Source organism: Nesoenas mayeri (genome assembly GCF_963082525.1).
Source record: "Nesoenas mayeri genome assembly, chromosome: Z".
Classification (NCBI taxonomy): Eukaryota; Metazoa; Chordata; class Aves; order Columbiformes; family Columbidae; genus Nesoenas; species Nesoenas mayeri.
This window is the reverse complement of record NC_137542.1, coordinates 38,884,601-38,906,981: the sequence shown is the minus strand read 5'-3', so window position 1 is coordinate 38,906,981 and position 22,381 is coordinate 38,884,601. Positions and strand designations below refer to the sequence as shown.

The following is a 22,381-nucleotide window of genomic DNA, read 5'->3' as shown; positions in this document are numbered from 1 at the left end:
GCGGCAAAAGGATAGATGTGCTTATTGGCCATGTTCACCACGTTTTACTGACGATTGCAGCTTAGTGATCAGCACGGTCTGTGAGAAAGATAAAGGGAAACAGAAGGGTTTTGCCCATCCTGTCATCAGGCATTGGGACCGAATCTGACCATGTGACTTCCAACGCGGGAGTGAGCTGCCCGCTGCCCGCGCTCCGCTCCTCACGGGACCTTCCGCTCGTCGCTGAGCCGGCCAGAGCTACGACGCCGCAGCGAGGGCGGCTGTCGCCTTTCCGCCGCGGCCCATGCCGCCGGGCCGAGCCCGTCAAGCCCCACGGCGCGGCCGCCATAGCTCCGGGGAGCCCGGGCGACAGCCCGCGGCGCAGCTGGTCCCGGGCACCGCCCCTCCGCCCGCTCCCAGGGAAGGCGCCGCAGCAAGGCGGGAACGGCCGCCAGCTCCTGATGCGGGAGTGGCGGGGGAGCGCCGGGCGCACGGACAGCGGCGCCCGTTGCCGGCTCCCAGGCCGCTGCCCGAGGGGTCAACCCGCCCCGCCGCAAGCCACTGCCTCCCGTCTAAAGGGAGGCGCGGCCGACGGGGTCGGTGCAGCCTGCACCCTCTGCATTCCCCGGAACGGCGGAGGACGAGGGGGCCCGGAGCGGCGCCGGGAAGAAACCGCCTCACCTGCGCGCGACACCGCCGCGCGTGGCGCCGCCTGTGCCCCCGCGTCCCATTGAGGAGCCACTGCCACCGCCTGCCAGCACGCGGGCCGCCCCGCCCTACGGCGGCACGCCCCCACCCTGCCTCCCGCCACTTCCGGGAGCGCCACATAAGTCTCGGGGCTCAAAGGCCGCCGTTGCAGCTAACTGTCCGACAAAAGCAAAGTCAGCGGGGCTGCGGACCCTGGGACAGGTCGCGCTGATACCTCTGCTGGAGCAGGTGCGTGCCCAGAGGCCGAGCAGCTTTCCGCGGCGCCCGACGTGCCAACGACCTCACCGCGCAGCTGAAAGGAGGGGCTGTGGGGATCAACGGCGGGGTTGGCGGGCGGGGGGAGGGGGGGGAAGGAAAAGGATCGTGTCGACGTCTTCGCGCCTGCGTGAGACTGGCATCGCTGACCTGCGCGCAGCGTGAGGCGAGTCGGCACTACTGCTCCCAGCATGCACTGCGCCGGCAGGGTGCTGCAGTAGGCCGCTGCGGACCGGCGATTTGCATGCTGGGGATCGTAGTCTGGGCCGCGAGCGGGAACAGGATGTGGTCTTGGCGTTGTGGCGTTGCCGCACTGGGGGGTGCTGAGGGCGGGCGGGACTGATTCCCTGGAGGAAACGCTTCTGGGAGGTACGACTGGCGCTACCAAGGGCGATAAACCTCGGCTTAGCATCCTTACCTTAACGGCACCAGTGTCCCTGGCCATTTGCCTGTCTTGCAGGGGCTGTGCTCACGTGCCTCTCCTGTTCTTGTGTGGTGGTTGCAGTAAATGATTAAGAGGCATTTGCAAGGTGGTGGTCAGAGGTTAGGGTAGTGACTTAGTTTACTTGTCTGTGCCTCAGAAGTGGCACTGTTGTCATCTGCAGTGCAACTTCCATCATATACCACGGCCTGTGTGCAATCTGACAGTACCAACAGCCTGTTAAATGGTCATGCTTGGAGAAATTAGGGTGTTCTGAAATGGCAGGGACCTCTGTCAAAAGTGTCTCATAAGCCAGGAAGGAGTGTAGGTGAATGTGTCCATCTAAATACAGGTTCCGGGAAGCACTTTGGTTAGAAAAAGCTCTATGGGGTGTTCCTGTTTCTGGTAGGAAGAATTACAGGTAGAGGCAGGGGAAGTACTTGAAAGCTGGACTAAAAAGACAGTTTGGCAATTAGGATTGGAGATTTGTTTTGTTTTGTTTTCGTTTTTTTTTTTGTGTGTGTGGTTGGTTGTTTTTGGCAGAGGGTGGTGATGAAACAGGCATAAAAAGCAAAATAGTTAAATTTAACCAGATATGACTGTTTTAGCTAAGACACTAAAGCAGAAGGAGTCTGGGTATATGAAAGTTTCATTGTCTGTGCCTAAATATTTCACTTGACTGTAAAGCACCGTTTTCTTTTTCAGCTTCAAAAGTATTAAGGATTGATTACTGATTGTAAAAGTCTTTGATTTTTAGGTATTGAGGACAAAACAAGCATGGACACAGGAAACTAAATACCTAGGAAGGAAGCTCATTTAATGGTGTCCTCTTAGTCAGCAATCCAACAGACTTAAGAGTTTGCTGAATCCGGATCCTACTAAATACATCAAATGTCTATGGATACTACATAATGTATTCTTTCTTCATTGCCTTATGTACAGTCTTCCAAACTTTTACAGTAGAAAATGATATTGCAGGAATAAGGATAGAATTTCTGTTCTGCTGAAGCATAAGGTGCCATCCCGGTCAGATGTATCTTATCGCTGTGCAACGTCATTTTGTTAGACCCAGTAAGCATGAGCTACATAGAGAATATTAATTGTTTAAGGCAAGAGTTTCATGAACAAAAAGAACTGGAAGAATATTGTTCTGGAACATCTTTTCTTGTAGTGTATGAAAGTCTGTGTCAAGCCAAAATGGTCCATCATCCTAGTAGTTAAGTGATAAATCATAAGTGACTGGTTTTGACTTCCAACCATGCTTGGGTACCTCCGGGGCTGGCCTTGAGAAGGCCCTGAATGAAGCCTGAATGCATGCTTCTGGCAGATAGGATATTTCAATTGCTTTTCACCAGTACTCTTTTACTGTCAGAAATGTTAGTTAATTGACTTCTTTTAAACAGAAACACAAATTTTGTCATGGTAGTTTCACCTTCCTTAGTTATCCAACCAGATGTAAACTTAAAAGAAACTGCTGTGCCAGTCAAGATCATTAGAAACATTACTCTGTTTTGGCTCCACTTCTTCCCTATTCTGAAACACCCTCTTTCCTTGCAGACAGGATTGTAGTGGTGAAAAGCATATCTGTGCTAGTTCTCTCAGGTATGAGAATTTGACTTTAAATGGTTTATGTTGTATGCCAAGACACTTGGCTGTTTTTGAAAGCCAGCTCAAGGTTATGCAAAATGAAGTACTCAGTGATGCAAAGGTCTTGTCACTGTTTGAAAATGAAGTTCCTGGCATGCATTTCATGTTGATAACACAGCGGTGTTTAGGCCAGCTGTGTGTGTAGTCTATGATATTCTATAGATAACATACAACATTTTATTTTGTGGGAGAAACAGAGTAAATAAAAAACAGGCATAATCACTCTTCAGAGCTCTTTACCTTCTTGTTACCGCCAGTGTAGTAATGGTAGGTGAAAATCTATATATTTAAAAATAAACATCATGACTTAGATGTTTAGCTTTCAAATAGCATCAAATATACTGAGATAACATGGATTCCAGAGTGACTGGGTGTTGTCACTTTCCCAGTAATTATATGCCTCTTAGGTGACAGGTCATGCAAACAGATTACTCTTTTTAACAGGCTGTGTGTTGTCACATTGTCTAGTCTTTGGATGCTGGCAGCATAAGGAAGAAATTTGCTTAATGCTGTGGATGACTAGCATTCATTAGGAAATTATGACATGGCGGACCCCAGGGTTGATCCTGCTCTTGTAGTCATCAATTAGAGCAGAATCAAAGTGCTGGTTTTTAATAGATCTTCACTGCCGCTGGAGCACATTTGGAAAAAAAAATAATAAAAAAAAAATCACTGAAATCACATAGAGCCTGCATGAATATTTCTGCTTTTAATTAATTGCTAATTATTTTGATTGTATTCTTGCTAGGCCTAAACTGTTCCTTTAGCGCTGGTGCATTTTATTAATGACATTTTAGTTTATTAATGTGATCAGGGAAGTCAGACCATGTCAGGGAATGAATTGTTACCTTGCATGCGGAGTCTGGTTTGGAACTTCAGGATCTCATTGTCAGATGAATTAATGAACAAAATACATTTCTGTCAGTTTCTGTCTGGGGAGTTGTTTTTTTCCCTGTTTGTCTCTGTGTGTATTGGTCTGGGTTTTTTGTTTTTTTTTTTTCCAATTAGGGTGGCTTTTTGGACACATCTAATCTCCAGCACACCTGCATTTGAGAGGTATCCAAATGTTTAAGAATGAGACGAGAAATTTCTTTCTCTCTGCACCCCATCCAGTGAATATAGTGGAAGTCTCCATTGTTTGGAAGTTTTAAAATACAGGCTGACAAAAACAACGTTGCATAGAACACAAGTAGTGTGTCAAGCAGTGTTCCTTATTGCTTGAGTTGATAGCATGAGGATACTGAGAGTAGTGCAGTGGATGCTGTAATCTCCTCTTAGATGCTGTGTTATTGGGATAACTCTGAACTACAAGAAACCAGTAAGAAGTGAAGATGTGCTCCTCTGGCAGTTGGTCCATCTAACAAATACTGTGCATTTTGTTCAGGTTAGCAATGGTCCGTAGTGGAAAAAATGGTGGGCTCCACCTGAAGCAGATTGCATACTACAAGCGAACAGGAGAGTATCATCCAACAACATTATCAAGTGAAAGAAGTGGAATCAGGAGAGCAGCCAAAAAATTTGTTTTCAAAGGTAAAATGATTCTTTCAAAGTACTCTGAAAATAGTTTTTTAGGTGAAGATTTGCTGATACAAAAAAAAAGTGGGATCTTGGGCTGCAGCATACTGTGGTTTTAATATGTATTCTCTATGAAACAAGCACTCTGCTTAACCCTTGTTAATATATAACAGAATGCTTACAGAATAGAAACTCAATCTGCTTTAGTGCTTTTCAGAAGATACTGGGGAAATATGTAGCCATTGCAATTCATAATGTAGAGGACTACAGAAAGTGAAATCCAGGTGTTTAGCTGTAGACAAGGAATGCTCGGTCCAATCTGGAGGATGCTGTGTCTCTCTGGGCAGAAGTGCAAGGATGGCTTTGCCATCTGTCATCTTACAGTCTCCTGGTCCTTCCAAGCTTTATTGCATCCCTGCGAGGACATATATTAGTCTTTGTAGTCTGCTATGATCTGTCAATCCTATCAAATCTGCCAAGTTTATGTAGAGAGAAGGCAGGGAGGAGTTAAAGCTGTGAATCGTAACATCAGGTTGCTGGCAGGCAGGCAGTAAGTATCATAACACTTTTTGCCACCCTTTCCTACCTCCAGCACTAGCTTGTGTTTCAGTCAGAATTCCTGTAGGAATATTTGCATTCTGACTTGCATTTGTAATGCCTCATGTCCAGATTAATAAGTATAGGTGAGCAATTGGCTATTTGGAGGAAATATTAAAGTATTTGTAAACAAAAAACTACATTAATACAGAAGTGAATTCAAGTTAATTCAAGAAATTCTGTACTGAATCATGCCCAGTAACTTAGTGAATTAAACAAAAGACAAAGCACTTGCATGTAATTTGCTGGTATTTGTTTTCTTTCAGAAAATAAATTGTTCTATATTGGAAAAGACAGAAAACAAATGCGTCTGGTAATTGTTTCGGATGAAGAGAAGAAAAAAGTGCTTGAGAGATGCCACGAAAATGCTTCTGGCACTCATCATGGCATATCAAGGACACTGACTTTAGTGGAATCTAGTTACTACTGGACCTCTGTAACAAACGATGTCAAACAGTGGGTATGGTGTCATAGCAACAAGTTTTTTTTTAATGTAGTCTGTTACAAAGGTTGTGTAGTCATACGACTTTGATAAAGCAAATGCCCATATTGCTTCACAGTGAGGAAATGTAGCCTACAATCAAACTTCTAATGGTCCTCTTGCTATAGCATAGTGTTTCCTTTTTTCTTTTATTACTGAGCATGTGGCTTGCATATTGTATGTTACCCGGTGATGGGGAGCCATACTGCCTTTAAGTATGCAGAGCAAATCTGATCTTTGAGAGGATTTCTCTTGCAAGGACTCTTACATATCTTTGCTAGGATACAGTGTACCATCCCAAGGATATGTGGGCAGAGTGGCTGCTGGCAGATCCGAATATGAAGATGATGCCACTGTCTTACAATTAGGCATGTTCAGGACATAGTTAAACAAAGCACTGCTTGGGAAAGTTCCTTCTCCTCCGTTGCCCAAAGATACATGGACATGATGCCCAGGCAGAATGCCTCCTGTATGGCCAAATTACTGTTGCTATCAGCTTACTTTATCACCTGAATGCTTCACATTCATGTGCAACTGTAACATGAACTGAAAATAAGTCTTTGTTTTCAATTCAGACTTGGACAAATGGGCTCTGTCCTGTAGATAAAGCCAATCCATGTTATACATCGAAGATCGTGTATCTTGCCAGCGTTTTTTGGCCACCACATACACAGAAGAAGCAAAAGGGGAATGACTGGGACTTTGTTGATCCCAGCTGCTTCATACTTCCTTTAGTATTTACAGATGGTAATGTATATTCAGATTTATACTATGGACTTGAAGGAGCACAGTGGTTTTGGGATAAGGAGAGTTTGGCTATGAATTCCTGCACATTGTTGGCCTTCACTGTTATTTGTTTTAGTTTTGTATTTATATTGGAGCTGCAAAATCTAAGGGTAAAAAAATGATAAAAAGATGATAAAATGAATTTGTTTAGCATTGCCTGGTCTGACCTAACTTAAAAGTGGAACAGTGGAGATTTATGATCCTGCTGGTTGCCTTAAACCTTTACTATTGCTTTTTTTTGATAGTATCTTCCCTGATTTTTGCACTAGGTGTATGCTTGCCAGCATTGCCAGGTGGCAAAGAATACAACCACCACAGCACCCAAAACATACACTGTCAAAGCAGAGGAGCCATGGACAGCAGTCACTATAGAACTAATGGGACCTTTTAGTGTTACCAACAGAAGCCACAAGTACATCATAATTATGATAGATTTGTTTACAAGGTGGACTGTTATCTTGCCACTGCATGACACTTCAGCAGCTGAAATTGCTAAAGCAATTGTAAAGGTGTTTTTCTTATATGGGCCACCTCAAAAGATGCCTATTGGTCAAGGGAAGGAGCTTGTTAATCAGGTAAGTCTTTATGTGGTATCTTTGTTTTCAAGAAAAAAAAAAACCCTGTATTAAATTTGAATTTTCAAACATTCTTGAAAAAGACTGTAAATATTTTTTTCTTCAGTTAAAAAAAAAAGCATATACAGAATGACAAGCCAATTGTTTGCAGTTGTAACTTTAATTGCAGCATTTCATAGGGTTTTATTCTTTGAATAAAGAACAAAGCAAAGTGATTTCCTGTGCTGGCACAGGCTCCCATGCTCCAACGTGCTGTATTTCATTCATCCATATTGCCTAGTATAGCAGATAGCTGAGGGTATGTTTGACATTTGACAAGCCTTTAGTGCTTGTGAAGAACTTTGCACACTTTGATCCCCTCATAGATTATGAAGTCATGAGACTATGATACAGAGGAAATGCCAAATTGAGTCAGTGGCAGAAATGTGTTCAGAACTATCAGTTACTGGCTCCTAAGCCATACCGATTCCTTTAGCTCTCACTCCCAACTCTGGACTGTTTGGCGGCAATATGTATATAAGACTTTTGCTTAATCACCATCATATCAACAAAAAGGACAGAAAACTGAATTTGTTTACTTGAACTGTGGTAAAGAAGAGTATTCACCTTCAGTAAATGTGTACTTTTTTTTTTTTTCTTTTGAAGATTAATGAAGAAGTGTTTGCACTGTTTGGAATGAAACAAATTGTATTGTCTTATCCTCAGACGGATGATGTAAGACCATGCAAGACAATAAAATCTTTCCTTAACAAATACTGCGCTGACCATCAGCGTGATTGGGATGAACATTTGTCTGCTATTGCCTATGCTTTCAATTTGACAAATTTGGTATGTGAAGGTTCTTCCTCTTTGGACTGAAGTTCCTCAAAATATCCGCAAAGATGTATGCTAAATTTGCTTGCTTTTTGCTCTCTGTTTAAATAGGAGCCAGACCAAAACACCCCATATTTCCAAATGTTTAATCATAACCCACATGTTCTTGAGTCAATGAATATATGTGTGGAAGGAGAATGCAGTATGTTTGCAGAAATATTTGAAGCAACTAAAAAAGTCAGTGAAGCAATGGAAGAAGAGAAAACCTCAGATTGCCAGGTAAATGTTGTATATTCAAACTTTACTATTAAGAAGGTTGAAGATAAAAAAGGTGAAAAGGCTTGGAGTGTAAAATACAAGCTTTTAAAATAATGTGAGCTTTTGTATGTTTGGAGGGGGAAGTGTTTTGTTTGTTTTTTTCCTTCACCTGTGATCCCTAGATTTCAGTGTACCAATTCTCAGGTTACTTCCTCCAAAAACACATTAAGAGAGACCTATTGCCAAGAGATATGTATCTGACTGAAAGGGCTACATATCTACAGAAGCTGAAAACCATTGCCTATGGACTAATGGTTTCTGAAGATAAAATCTATTACTTCAGAGCTCTGCAGCCCTAAGTATTGTGGATTATACACATCCAAAACCACTTAATGTTATGCTTCGGCAATATTAACCAATGTTATGAAAACACGTTATTACTTCTGGGAAAATAAAATATAATTCTTACGTATCTTTCTGCAGGTGGAGAAAAGCATTTCAGATGAACAAAAAGTCGGAAGCAGAATCACTGTCAAAAGAAAGCCAAAGCAATTAAATACCCTCCGACTAAAAGTTGGTCATGAAGTCCTCAGGCAAAGAAAAAACTGGTGGAGAGATGGTCGTTTCCAGTCAGAATGGGTTGGTCCTTGTATTATAGATTATATCACAGATAATGGCTGTGCAATATTAAGAGATGCCACAGGATCAAGGTTGAAAAGACCCATTAAGATATCTCACCTCAAGCCGTACATAAGAGGGTCCAGTGAAAAAGGTACATGTTTGTGTGTGTTTTTTTTATATACACATCCACATATATATATATATATTTATGTTTATATATGTTTTTTTTAACTTTTCTGTCATGCATTTGTGTTAGATTATCAGGGTGAACAAGTATCATTCACTCACCAGTGGTTTGGCCCTGTTCATGGTGGCTAGTGAAAACACACAGGAAGTATGATTAGGCTAAACTATATTCAAAGAGCATTTGGTGTCTGCATTTCTGTTTGGTGTAGTTAGGAATTTTTTTTTTGCGTAATCTGACTAGTACAGATAGTAAATGTTTAGACTTTTTTTTTTAACAACAAAAGACTGTCCTCTTAAAGCTTTAAAATAGAAAAACTACATCAGATAAATGATTTTTTGAGAGTTTATTTGAAGTTGTGCTACTGAAAAAGTAAATATGTTTCTTTTATGAGAGCAAATAAAATTGTTGTGCTCTCCAGTAGGGCTGCTAGAGATTAGACCTGGATAATCAACCACCACTCTTGCTTTTATACACTCAGTGTGTCCTTTTGGAATGCTGCTGTGTTAATGAAACCGGGAGCTGTTTCTTTTCTGTTGATGTTGCTTTAAGTCCCTGCAGGCATTTTGAGGAAAATGAATGCTCAGTGTTTAGAAGACTTCTATCATAGAGCAAGATGCTTTTTTGTTTTTCAGGGTTCTTGAAAAATAGACCAGTTCCCACTCTATTGGTGGGTGTAGTTGAGCTTTAGTTCTTCAAAATGCATAAACTGCATTGAGACAGTAATTTCATATGTCACCCTTTAAGCTGAGAAATTTGCCAAGCTGAAGCTAATTCTGGAATTTCATGTGAGAAGCTGATATTTATAGCAGTTGTCCATTACAGATTTTATAACCAAGACACTGATTTAATGCAATATCTCCAAGACACTACTTCCACTGTTGGATGATCACTCCATGGCTTCCAGTTCCTGATTAAATTACTGATCCATAAGGAGGAAGTCGTGTGCATGTCAAACATGCAAATAATCTGCAGCTGTTACAACGACTTTGAATTGTGTCACAGTATAAAGAGTTACATGTAGTTGTCTTTGTAGGATCAGAATCTAATATGTTTACCACTAAACACTGCAGAAGCAGTAGGTAAATGTAGAGTTAGTTTTTTCCCTTTCCAAGAAAGCAGCTAAACCTTAGTTGTCTGACACAGGCAAAAAATTATAGATCGATTTGCTTACATATTTACATTATGTAGAGAGTTAAACCAGACTTCGCCAAAATAATTGCCAGCCTTTATCAAACAGCCTAACAGTGATCAGGAAAGAGTATTATTTCAGTTGGATAAGAGCAGTGAAACCAGGACATTAATTATATAGTGAATGACATCTTTTTTTTTTTGTCCATAAAGAAACATGTATCTTTGTAACAAAGGCCCTCTATTAGTAGAGGTGGACTTTTTTTTTATTTGCGGCTTTATTATACCTACTGCTGTGGTGTAACTGTGGTGGCTGTCCTACAAGACTTGGTGGCATAACCTTCGATGGGAACAAAACCCTTGCAGTGTTTTCTGTGAAATAAATGTGGAGAAAATATATCTTTGAGGACATTGGTTGGCTTGCCTACCAACTTTTTGTTATGAAGTGTTTTGCTTACTTTGCTCCAAAAATCTGAAGTATATCTTGTATGTATCACACTTCAGATGTGTGAGTTTGGGAATTTTAAAGAGGAAAGGCAAAGCCTGAAAACTGAGCCCTCATTTTTTATGAGAGGAAAAAAAATCTTGCACAGGTAAGAACTGGCAATCAGAAGCATGGTACTTTTTCTTAACCTTTTGTAATGCTCTTGGTCTCAAGATAAATCCTGAGTCAGTGCATTGATAGAGCCCTTGAGACAGGCATCACAAATTCACAGTCTGGGTGTACCTGCGTTGCTTGCTACCTGGGTGTCTTTACATCCAGGTAAAGGTTCCAGGACACCTTATGCAAACATACATTTACGTATCTGAAGAAACTTTTTGCTTTTCTTGTTTCAGTGTAGTTTGGCTTAAATATTAAATTCAGGAGAATGCTTCTGGGTCCTGTGCTAAAATGATTCAGGAGTGCAAACAGGCAGAGTTAAGACATATTTGTTGAGAAATGTGGCCAGGAAAGTGCAGTTTTACCTCCACAGTAGCTCCTACCAAGGTCCTTCTTTGGACCTACATCTTGAAAATGAATTTGTAGCTCCCTGTATAGAGATACTTATCTGTTGAACTCCTCTTCTGGTTTTACAGAACACTTAATTTCACAGTAGGCTCCTCATGTGAACAAGAAGATAGACCCTAGCTTCATCTTCCAAAATGGACATAGTAGTGCCATGATGACAGTTACACTTCTAATTTGTCTGGTCAGACTATTTTTCATTTTATTTGAACTCATTTGGAAAAGTCAAACACTGTAACCATATATCAAATAAAAGAAAAAGCTCAATAGTACAATACAGTAGCAATCACCATTGCTTTCTTTAAATTCTATAAAACTGTGGGGTTTGTTTGGGTTTTTTTAGTTATTTCTTTAAATAATGTGTTTTGTTGCATTAAAATTTCTCAGGAAGAACTCAGAGTAGCCACATTTCTGTGTGTGTGCACAAAATGGAAGAATCTACATGTCCATCAGTTTAAGGTATTAGCTCAGTAGGTGACTGACAGATGTCAAGCTAATAATTGACTTTAATAATTGACTTAGCAAAGAAAAACTCTCAATGTGGAGCACTGCAAACATTTTTTTTGTGATGTAACACGATGCAGATAATGTTTTATGCTCAGTGAAATTAGAAAACTCACATTATCACACAGCTGTCACCCAGGCATTCTTGTCCTGTTACACAAATTGTTTTGAAAAGTTAGCACCTCACTAACATTTTAAATATGGCTTTCAGTAAACTAGAAAGATGTAATGTAGATGTAATCTAATGGCTACTTTTCTTTTACAGAAAAACATTATTTTTTACAACGTGCAGTAATTGTTGACCATGACTATATTGGCTTATCTGAAAGATCCTACAGTCCAAGCCAACAAGACTCTATTGCTGAAGGGGAAATAAATGCCTACACAAAAGATGTCATGTCTGCTGTGCAAATGCTACCCGCAGCCTGCAAAGATCAAGAATCAACACATGGTAAACATCACTGTAGGCTGACAGAAGATCATTGCATTGAATCAAACACTGCAAAGCCAGCCCAATGGCCTTCACCTTGTTGGACACTTCAGACCAAGATAGAGGATACTTAAGCATAGTCTCATGTCACATTTAATTGCCAGTTTGAAGCTTCTGTGGCAGACTGAAAAAAATGTACTATCTCCAAATTCCATGTTACAACTTTATGAATATAAGAGTACTGCATGTGTCCACTGGTTAACTTGTATGGACATTAAGAAGCAATGGCTCTGTTACCAAAAACATAGGCACAACCTAGTAAAAGCACATGTTCTACTACAGTATGACTTGAAGAACATTGTAGGTGTCTAGTGGTTAGTTTATGTGGGTAGTGAGAAGAACTCCCCGGGTGACCAAAAGTACAGACACAACCAGGTAAAAGCACAGGTTCTTATAATGCATTTGAATTTCAGTTCTTTTTGGTAGAATGGCGGTGTGGCTGTACCTTACTGTTATCCTCTCAGGACACAATGCATCATTTCACTGTAATGACCTTTTCATTAATCCTTAGATGACTCATTCCTAATGGGCAGAGACACTGTGGGATGAATATATTCTAAGCACCTTGATGTAAATTTTGCTTCTACTATAAAGAAGCTCATGTCCTCCTTTTCTGTTATAAACCAGTCTTATTCTTTCTGAGAAGCTGTAAAAACTATGAATTTTACAGCTTTTAATTTCTAGCCTAGCAGAAAAGTTGCCAAAATCAAGCACATATAATGTTCTGCACATAAAACAACAAAGCCTTCAGCCACTCCCCACTTATCAAAACTCTGCTACAGTAAGCAATTTTAATTACAATCTTAAGAGCATGCAGCATTCATTTGTGCTTTTTTCATGAACAGCTGTTTTCCCTTATGTTTACATCTTCCCAGAGCTAATATAGGTTTGGAGATTTCTACTGGCAGTGGCCTAAGAAAGATGAAGCACTGGCATTACTATTCTGTGAATTTCTTGAGCAAGTTGTTACTTGTCTGGCGTGAAGAGGAAGAAAACTAGCAGAAAACTGAATTTAGAAATTCAGCAACTTCTATCTGATACTGTGGAAGATTGCTTGTTTTTCTCTGAATGTGTATGTTCCCAGTCTGCTGCTGAATGTCCTGTGTCTTAAAAAACAGGTCGAGAAAAATATTATTTATTATGAGTTTTCAGTTAATCTTGGGTAACAAGACGATCTGCAATGCTCATTAGGTACCTAACTCATTGAAATACATACCTAATGTACAGTATGCCTTAAATGTCACAGGCCACAGCTCTGTAAGAAAAGAGCTGAGCACTGTGACAGGATCCTATCTTAAAATTTAAATGAAAGAATACTTAATACTCGGTATTTTGTGTATTCTGAAATCCAGTCCTACATGTATACTTTTTATCCACCAAGAAAGGGCATTTTAGGGGGCAGATGCTGGCTTGACAAGCTTCTCCTTTGTGCCAGCTGCACAGAGCGCTTAAGAGATTAACAAGCTTTGTGTTGGCATTGACAAACATACACAAGCTGAGAAGCCTGTTTTTCCCTTAGCTGCTCTTAACCTCAAGCTGACCTTTATATCAGTCTAGTGCAGTCAAGGAAGTAAAGAAAGTGGGCTTGGTGAAATACATCTGTCTTGTTTAAAAAAAAAATGATAGGAAATCCTGTTGAATTTGTTACAGCAGAAAATAAACACCAAACAAACCAAACACCACGTGTAAATATGACATAACCCATAACTATAAACAGTTGCCTTACTTTGATTTAAGATTTTTCCCCAGTAATGAGCACTGTGGTCAAACAGTATTTTTTTCCTGGAATAGTAGTTTAAAGACCATCTGTTTGGGTACTCTGTGCCATGGGCACTGAAGGGTACATGTCATAGTGACATGGCACCCTAAATTGTTCCTATGCTAATGCTTAACAGAGGCCCAGTTTCTTTAAAGCAACCCTTCTTCCTCTGTATGTAACTTTGTTTCTTCCACTAAAATTATTGACTAAAGTGGCATCTACTAGAATGGGTTTGTATATTCTTCTGTACCTTGTGTTTGTGTATTCAATATATATAAAAATGGTAGCATGGGAGATAAAATCAGAACATAAGGAAGCTCTCTGCAAGATTCCTCTCTGCTTTGTTAGGTGCAAAATTAAAACAGTCCTTTTTATTTACTTCAGCTGATTAGTTTCTTATACGGACATAGTACAGCAGAGCTGTGTTCTGGGGCAATGCAAGTGCTGTGTACTTGTTATAGCTACATTGCTACAAATGCTACAGTGATGTTGGAATGGGAAGATCAGTGAACATTTAACATACTGCATAGCATTTATCATTCAGGCTTTCTGGTAATTTTGATCTACTGTATTAACAGACAGGCATTAGTGCTACTTCAGTAAACCTATACAAGGCCTTCTCTGCATGTGGGAAGTTCATTGAAATAAAATACAGGGGTTTCAAACTAGTGATGTGGAAAACAATCAATAGAAACTGTGGGAAAAAACCCACCAGGAAACTTGAGACATTGCAGGCAGCACACTGTTGCGTGGGGAAGCTCAGAGAAACCCTGCGCATGCTTGACCTAGCAAAGCATTGTTCAGTGTATGCTTGTGACAACAGTGAGTCATGGCCTGCCTACTTTTGGTTTGTATTTTAACCGACTTGGATAAATACACAAATGTCCATCTGTACTCTTTTCCACTGTCACACAGGTCTGATTTATGATGGGATGATAGTAAAAGACTATTTCATAACAGAGTTCTTATATATTCTGTTTTCTAATAGAGTTTGTGCCTCCTTATGGCAAATTGTTTAGACAGGAGGAATAGAAGCGAGTACAACATGAAACAGAAAGTGCAAATTTCCTCATACATCCCAGTACAGGATTATGAATGTTTATCCTTTGGGTTTGCTAGTAGCACAAACTACCAGCTCATGGTTTGATGAAAAAAAAACCAAACAAAACCATAAAATCTGCTAGTAAAAAGATTCAGTACAAACTCTGAATATTCTACTGTGGAACAAAAACCATTCCTCTCTTGTCTGAATGCTCCCTGAACTTTCTTACAGTGTTTGCCCATTCTGTATTAAGGTATTCTTGCTTTCCAACTGCAAACATTTTTTAAAATTTTACCTACTTCTCCCTAGAACTGAATGTTTCCTGCTGGAGAGCACCAATGAGTCACAATCTGCTTTTCACAGCAAGCAATGAACAAACCTTCTGGAAATACCACTTCTGAGAACCAGATAAGTTTACTTATTTGTGTGGGTGCAACATCCATATCAACGGCCTTTTGCAGCAGGTATCGTTCCTCTAAGGACCTAGTGTCAAAATCTTTACATGGCAACCTTCTTGGTATTTTCAAAATATGTAATGGAACATTTTTGTGGAGTGGATGCTTTCAACATATTGAACTAGCTAAAAATAAAACATGCAAGCTCTAGAGTCTCACCAGATGGTGGAAACTTAGTGAGGGGCATCAGCAGCTCTCATTGTCTGTTGGCCTGAGAGTACACTGCCCACCTGTGAATTCAACAGAAGGAAATGCCATGTTAGAAGTCACCAAAACTGTATGCTGTTTTAAATTAGAAGTCTAAAATTGATACAAATAAACAACATTTAGCAGTTTCTTCAGGAAATGGGTATTACAAACTTCCTCTTGTATTACAAGACCTGCTGTGGAAATCTCGGTAATGAAACCATGTAGACATTTGGAATGAATAGCACTACACAAACATTTAAATTCAAACAGGAAGGCTCTTCCAGAAAGAAATAACCACACAGTAACTTAATTTTAAAACATTTGATTCAGGGATTATTAATCCCCAGTCAGTTCTCCTTTCCTCCTCTCTGCTTGTACACAGACAAATGCCATATTTGCAAATACAGGTGCCTCAGTGGCCCACTTGTTTGACCCATTGTAGTGTGCATTACTACAAGCTCTGAGTGTGGGTTTCATACATTTATCTTCCCACAGGGTCTCTGGCTGCAGTGGTGTGCAGTCCATCTTACCCAGATGCTGTGCAAAGTGTTGTCTTGACAAAGTGATCTGCAAGAACCTCACTGCATTGGGAGCAGAAATAGGTACGCCAATAAACAAGACAGGTTGTAGGAAATGCCTCCTTCCCAGTCTGCCAGGCAGTGCTGCCCTGCTGCAGATTGCTAGTGCAAGGTTCTACAGGTCACCAAGATAAACGTTTCCATAATTTATCAGTTGTTACTCACATTGTCCTTTTCTGGGTGCTGGACAAGAATCTCTGAATTATCTGAAGAGCTGGAATATTAAGAGCTGCAGCTGGTGGCAAGCAGCAGTGCCTTGGATATATAAAGTGATATCTGAGTGGGTTAAAAGGGAATAAATCAGATTTCACAAATTCAATACCTTTTTTTGTTTAAATTTTTTTTTTTTACAATTTATGCCTTTAAACTTTCTGCCTCACTTTGCCTTTCTGTACTGAGTTAATAGCACCATGTCAGTTCCAAGACATACTGAAAAAAAAAAAATTTCACAGAGGTGGCAGGCATGGTGATTAAAGCTCCAATAGAAAGCTCTGAAGTAAGTTATAAGTCTGCACAGAATTTCAGAGATATGCAGTAAATAACACATGGACTTCCCCACCAGACTGATTTTGAATGTTTGTTTAATGAGCGACATCATCCATCACTTCCACAGATTAAATACCTAGGAAAAAGAGAGTAGGCTAAATAGGAACAGGACAGAATTTAGCATATGGTTATGCTGTTATACTGTCAAACAATTTTTGAGATTCATAAGTTCTGTGTATGTGACACTGCAGAAGTTAGGGATTTATTTCGGAGCACACACTTGAGCCCTGACTTTGCCCTCCTGCTGGCAGCTGCAGGGTGGCAGCCTGTCCCCACAGGAGCACACCCCACACACCCAGCACTGGCTCTGCACCACAGTGTGGTCAACACGTGAGGCTTGTAGGAACTATTACCCAATGGTTTGTTTCCCTGAGACTTTCCCAATCTATTGTCATCTAGTCACAGCAGAAACTGTAAACAGATAATAATTATGGTAGCATAAATGTATTTCTGAGAGCAATGTGACCTGCATTGTGTGAAGGCTGCATGACTGACCTTTCACATAAATTAGAGTACCAAAATTATCTGCTTGTGCTTTAGGTAGATTGTACCATAACTGCCAACTGTGTCAAACATTCAATGCAGCTTTGCAGCTGCCAGAGAACTGGGCATCTTCCAGTACTCATTAAAACTTGGTTGCTGTGAGCAAGATCTCACAAGTGCCTGGAAAAACACCATCCCTCCAGTTCCTTACAAGTACCATAGTGTGTGACCTGAGACCTCCCCCAACTCAAGGAAACAGGGCAGAACTGCGGGAGTCCAAGTAATTTTCTCTTGACCTGTAGTTTAGGATGTGGCATGGCTGAAGAAAGCAGTGACAAATGGGGGGGCGGGGGGAAGGGATCAAAGCACTGAAGAATGCAGTTGGCCAGGGCAAAGTTCTGCTCTTAAAAACCTACGTAAGTAGCACCAACTTTAGCCTGTTGTGGCTGGATATGCAGGTTGCCTTATCCCTATTCTGACAAAATTCTTTCATAATAATAATAAAAAAATTAAGTTTATCATATGTTTAAGTTTGAAAAAGAAATGTAGTTGGAAATCAGTAACAATTTCCCTAGTTTGCTGAACTGTTACCACTTACTGTTTGCTAGGAACAAATTGCTCCACTGCATCTTTCAAATGGTACTTTTGGCACAGTCCCTAGAAAAAATTGTCTCTACATCATCTGTGTATTTTTTTAAAAGTTGAACAATTAAATCAGAGAAGAGCTTCACTTGCAGGATGTTGTGCTTCATAAGCAAGTAATTAGTAATAAACACCAGCAGAAAGGAGTTAAAGAAAGGAGCGGTTCAGCAAGTGTGCCTTCATGACCTGTAGTATTTAGAATATTACAGAGCAACTTCCAAGTTGACTCCCATGCAGCTCTCCCTTGTCCTTCTCCAAATATGTGTGTAACAAAGCCAGCTGGATGTTCCTTTAGGTTTTCCAAACATCATGTCCAGAAACAGCAAGAAGTTTGCAGGTTTTGCTTGGGCAAGTAGCCACTACTGGAGATTTAAAATGCTTCTCTACACTGTTAGTTCCCCTCTTTTCTTCTGCCAGTGATGTTTAGCTATGCAAAACTAACAAAATTTTTCACAGGTATTGGAGAGGAGTCTGAAGAGCAGTCATAGTGTAAATTTTGCTAACAAATTTTGATGATTCACAATGGAGAAAAAAATATTTTCACATTTAGAATTTAAAAAAAAGCAGGTAAAGGCAAATCAGGATGCTAAACCTCTAGGATTTACTAGGATCTGTTTCACAGAGATAATACATTGGACTAATTTCAGCTCTTAATTTTACTTGACCTAGACATTTAGTCCTGTTACTTTTTCATTAGCACATTACATGAATCTACAGAATCTGTGCCTTATATTGTAACATAGTCTTTAAAATTTAAAAGTATATCCTAATGTACGATTAAATAATAAAGTTGCTTTTGAATTGCTAAGCAGTGATCTACTCCCCACAACTTGTATTGCTAATACATACATAGTCTTTCAAATAAGTTCCCACATGTTTGAAGAGCAAGATAGAAATCAAAAGTCTATTCTCTCTACCATAGCCCACACTTAACCCTAATCCTCTGTAGCATGACAGACATTACTTACTGTACCATAGCCCACACTTAATCCTAATCCTCTGTAGCATGACAGACATTACTTACCTAAAAGTTCTCATAAAACATAAATAAATGCAAGTAAAAAGCTGTTGCAATTTACAGCATTGATCTATAAACCCTCATTAACTACTACAGTGCACTGCTTAATTAGAAAACTCTACTTAATCGAGATGTTTCCCAAGGAATCAATTTACAGTTAATGACACGTGTGGCAAGGACAGCTGCTTAATCGGGACAATAATTTCATTTAATTGGGACACCTTCCGGTGACTTGGGTGACAACCTGTACATTACAGTTCAGTGCATTCTCCTCATGTCAGCGTGCAGTTGCTCTAGTCTGCTCTCACTTACAGCTGGTTCACAGCAAGCTACTGAAAATCACCGAACACTGCTTAGCAGTGAATAATCAGCCACCTTCCTGTCACTCTAAAGGACTTACAGTACGTCAGACTATTCAAAACAGGGAGATATTCAACACAGTACTAACACACGGAAAGGTGCTTAGCTACTTCATCAGCCTGATTTTAATGAAAATGTTCAGCCCCTATGATAGGCACGATTCTTCCATCTTGGAAAGGCTTAAGAAAAGATTAATTAACAATTCATGAAAGTGTCATGTCTTTGAAGTCTTAAAGTGTGCAAATCCATGTTGTTCATTAAAAAGCATAGTCTGAACAGGGACAATTGCTGAAACTAAATTAATCACATGCACTCAAAAACCACTTGCCAAGACTGAATAACCTGTATGCAACACTGAACACATAAATAACAATATTAGCTCATAGAACAAGCTAGGATGAAGAATGGTCTGCTGGCTTATTAAAACTAGAGCTATGATTACAGAAAGATTGTTATCAAATTTTCTGTTGCAGTATGAAGTCTCTGGTACATTGTTTTAATAAGATGCAGCAGATGCAGCAATAGGAAACATCCAGTGCCTTCAAGCAGGTTCAGATTTTCTGCCATGGTACCTGTATGAAATTAGACCACCCAACCTGAGGTGCTGCAGTTTGCTTGCTGCTGTACTGGTTACCTATCAACACAATTATTAGAAAAAAAATCACAGAATGGGTTGACTTGGAAGGGATCTTGATCACCTAGTCCATCCCACCTTGCCATAGGCATGCAGGGACTTCTTCCTCTAGATCATGTTGCTCAAAGGCCTGTCCAACCTCACTTTGAACACAGCCAATTATGGGGCATCCACAACTTCTCTTGACAACCAGTTCCAGTGTCTCACCACCCTCACAGCGAAGAATTTATTCCTAATATCCAATCAAAAACCTAGCCTCTCTTAGTTTAAAACCATTGCTCTGCAGCGTAGGTTAAAACGTCTCTGTCTTTCTTAGAAGACTGCTTTAAGTATTGGAAGCCTGAAATATGGTCTCCTGGAGCCCTCTCTTCTCCAGACTGAAAAAACTCCAACTCTCTCAGCCTTTCTACATAGGAGATGTGCTCCAGGTTTCTGACAGTTTTCATGGCCCTCCTCTGGACCCCCTCCAACAGGTCCATGTCTTTCTAGTGCGAGAGACCCCAAAGGTGGATGCAGTATGCCAGGTGGGGTGTCAAGAGAACAGGGGGAGAATCACTTCCCTCAACATGTTTCTCTTAATGCAGCCCAGGATTACTCTAGAAACCAGCTTCTGAATTCCAGAGAGCAGAGATTATGACTAATGCTGAATTAATCTTAGTTTGTACTTGCAATTAAACAATGTTTGGCTACTCCTCCCTCAACAAAGCATTTTTTTAAATTAGAGATAAGGATCAACTAAAGGAAAGGAGTAAGGTGGCAGCTGCATATTATCTTTATCAACATAATACCATGGAAGGAAGCATAGAACCCAACATCAGAACGATGTAATATGAATTACCCAAATGTTAGAAAAATATATCCTTACTCACTGCTTTTGAGAAAAGCCTGTGATATTTTAGAACCAATGCCATATATACCACCTATGACAGCAATGTCACCACAGCTCTCTTAACTGCTATCTTTGCAGACAGCTTTAGAAGATCCTTCCCAGCTATTTTGTTTTTATTAGTACAGAACAGGATCAAGACCACTGCTAAAAGTAACACTGCTTTACTTTTCAAAAGTGGGGCAGAAACAGGTTATTTTCCTTTTAACATTAGGAAAATAGAAATTAGCAGAAGAGGAAGCAACTTAGAGTATGCACTAAATACAATCACATGAAACAGCCTGTACTCCAGCATTTCAGAAAGCTGGCTATACTTGAGAAAAAACAACCTGTCAAGGATCTTAAGTCTTTGTTCCAGAAAAAGCAGATTTAGAAAATCCTGCTAGGGGAAAAAGTCCTTTTTGCTCCGCTATCATTACCCTTATTTCCTCAAAAAACACCTTGCAAAACCTGCTACCACAAGAAACCTACTGCCTATTTTTCAAGCTCAACACCAGCAACAGCCTATTAAAACACCTGCAATGATGATAATGAAAGCTGTCATAAAAACCTGATTTGTAATTACAGCTGTGTACACTCTGCTCATAATACAGATTTTAAAAGAAGATTAATCATGCTCTGATCCTCAAACTAGACTGATAAATCGCAATGATGTCACACAATGATTCACTCTTCAGGTAACCCACACAGCCAGGATAATTATCCAGCAGGACTTCTGCAAGTCTCCCATTCAATGAGTGAGTGTATTACAGGATTGAGGACTCCTGCTGTACAAATGAAAAGAATACTGGAGAAACAAGAAAAGCAGTACTACAAATCAGGTAGTATTAAATGCCTGTGCTGACTAATTTACATATTTAATTTGAGACACAGGTTTCCTCTTAGCTGTGACCATGTTTTATTAAAGTAAATACCCTGCAGTTTTATTTTACAAGTAAAATCCCTCTTTAAGTGTTTAAGCTTGACTTTGTACATGTATGTTAATTATTAGTCTTTAACAATATTCCTTGTGAAATAGCAAAATATTTTTCCAGCTTCCATACAAAATATCACTTTTTCACTGCTGTTAGAAGACATTAAAATTTTTACTGCATTAAGCGGTCCATGTAACTTTTACACAAGTTATAGGCAAAAAACTTAAAAGTACATAAAAATTCCAAAGTACACTCTGACAGCTAATGCTTTGCGAATACTTTATTACACAAATTACATTCAGCTTTTGAAAATAGTGTTCTAACAGTGATACCATCTAAAAATAAGACATCCCCGAAACACATTAAGTTAGGAAGAAGAAAAAAATTAAATAGAGACTTTTTTCTTTCCTTCAATGCAATATAATGTTAGTGATTTTAAAAAAATAGAAGAAGATTTAGCAGCTTCATTTTCTTGTGGCACTGTATTTTCTCTGTACTGCAACAGGTTAAGGACATTGAAGAGGAAAGGCACAAAACAGAAACTGGCAACTGAATAGCTATAGGAAAAATATTTTGATGAAGCAGATAGTAAGACTTATTTACAAGATCCCCAAATTCAGATGAGAAAATACTTCTGCTTTAAATCAGTGCTGCAATTAGAAGATTGTTTGCTTTATTAAGATGTTCACATAAAAACCAGCACTGATATTGAACTTCCATACACTCCTCTATTTAAAAAACAGAACTAAAGCCAAACAAAAATTAAAGGAACCAGTGTAGAGCCCCACACAGACTAGTACAGTTTACAATTAAATACACAAAATCTTAAACGTGCTTAAGGGAAAAGGAATCTGACATTCTGGGTTGAATCATATAATAGACAACTCAAAGGCTGGTTTCAAGA

The 22,381-nt window shown here is 39.8% G+C and overlaps 1 protein-coding gene across 1 annotated transcript; it reads left to right on the top strand.

Moving 5' to 3' along the window:
• Positions 1-844: 844 nt before the first annotated feature.
• Positions 845-12,212, top strand: GIN1 (gypsy retrotransposon integrase 1). Its single transcript, XM_080362284.1, has 8 exons — positions 845-915; positions 4,395-4,540; positions 5,389-5,582; positions 6,659-6,964; positions 7,610-7,792; positions 7,889-8,056; positions 8,519-8,807; positions 11,747-12,212. Exons 2-8 carry the CDS (start codon positions 4,402-4,404, stop codon positions 12,043-12,045), a joined length of 1,578 nt encoding a protein of 525 aa, XP_080218410.1. The 5' UTR covers positions 845-915; positions 4,395-4,401; the 3' UTR covers positions 12,046-12,212.
• The last annotated feature ends 10,169 nt before the right edge of the window (positions 12,213-22,381 follow it).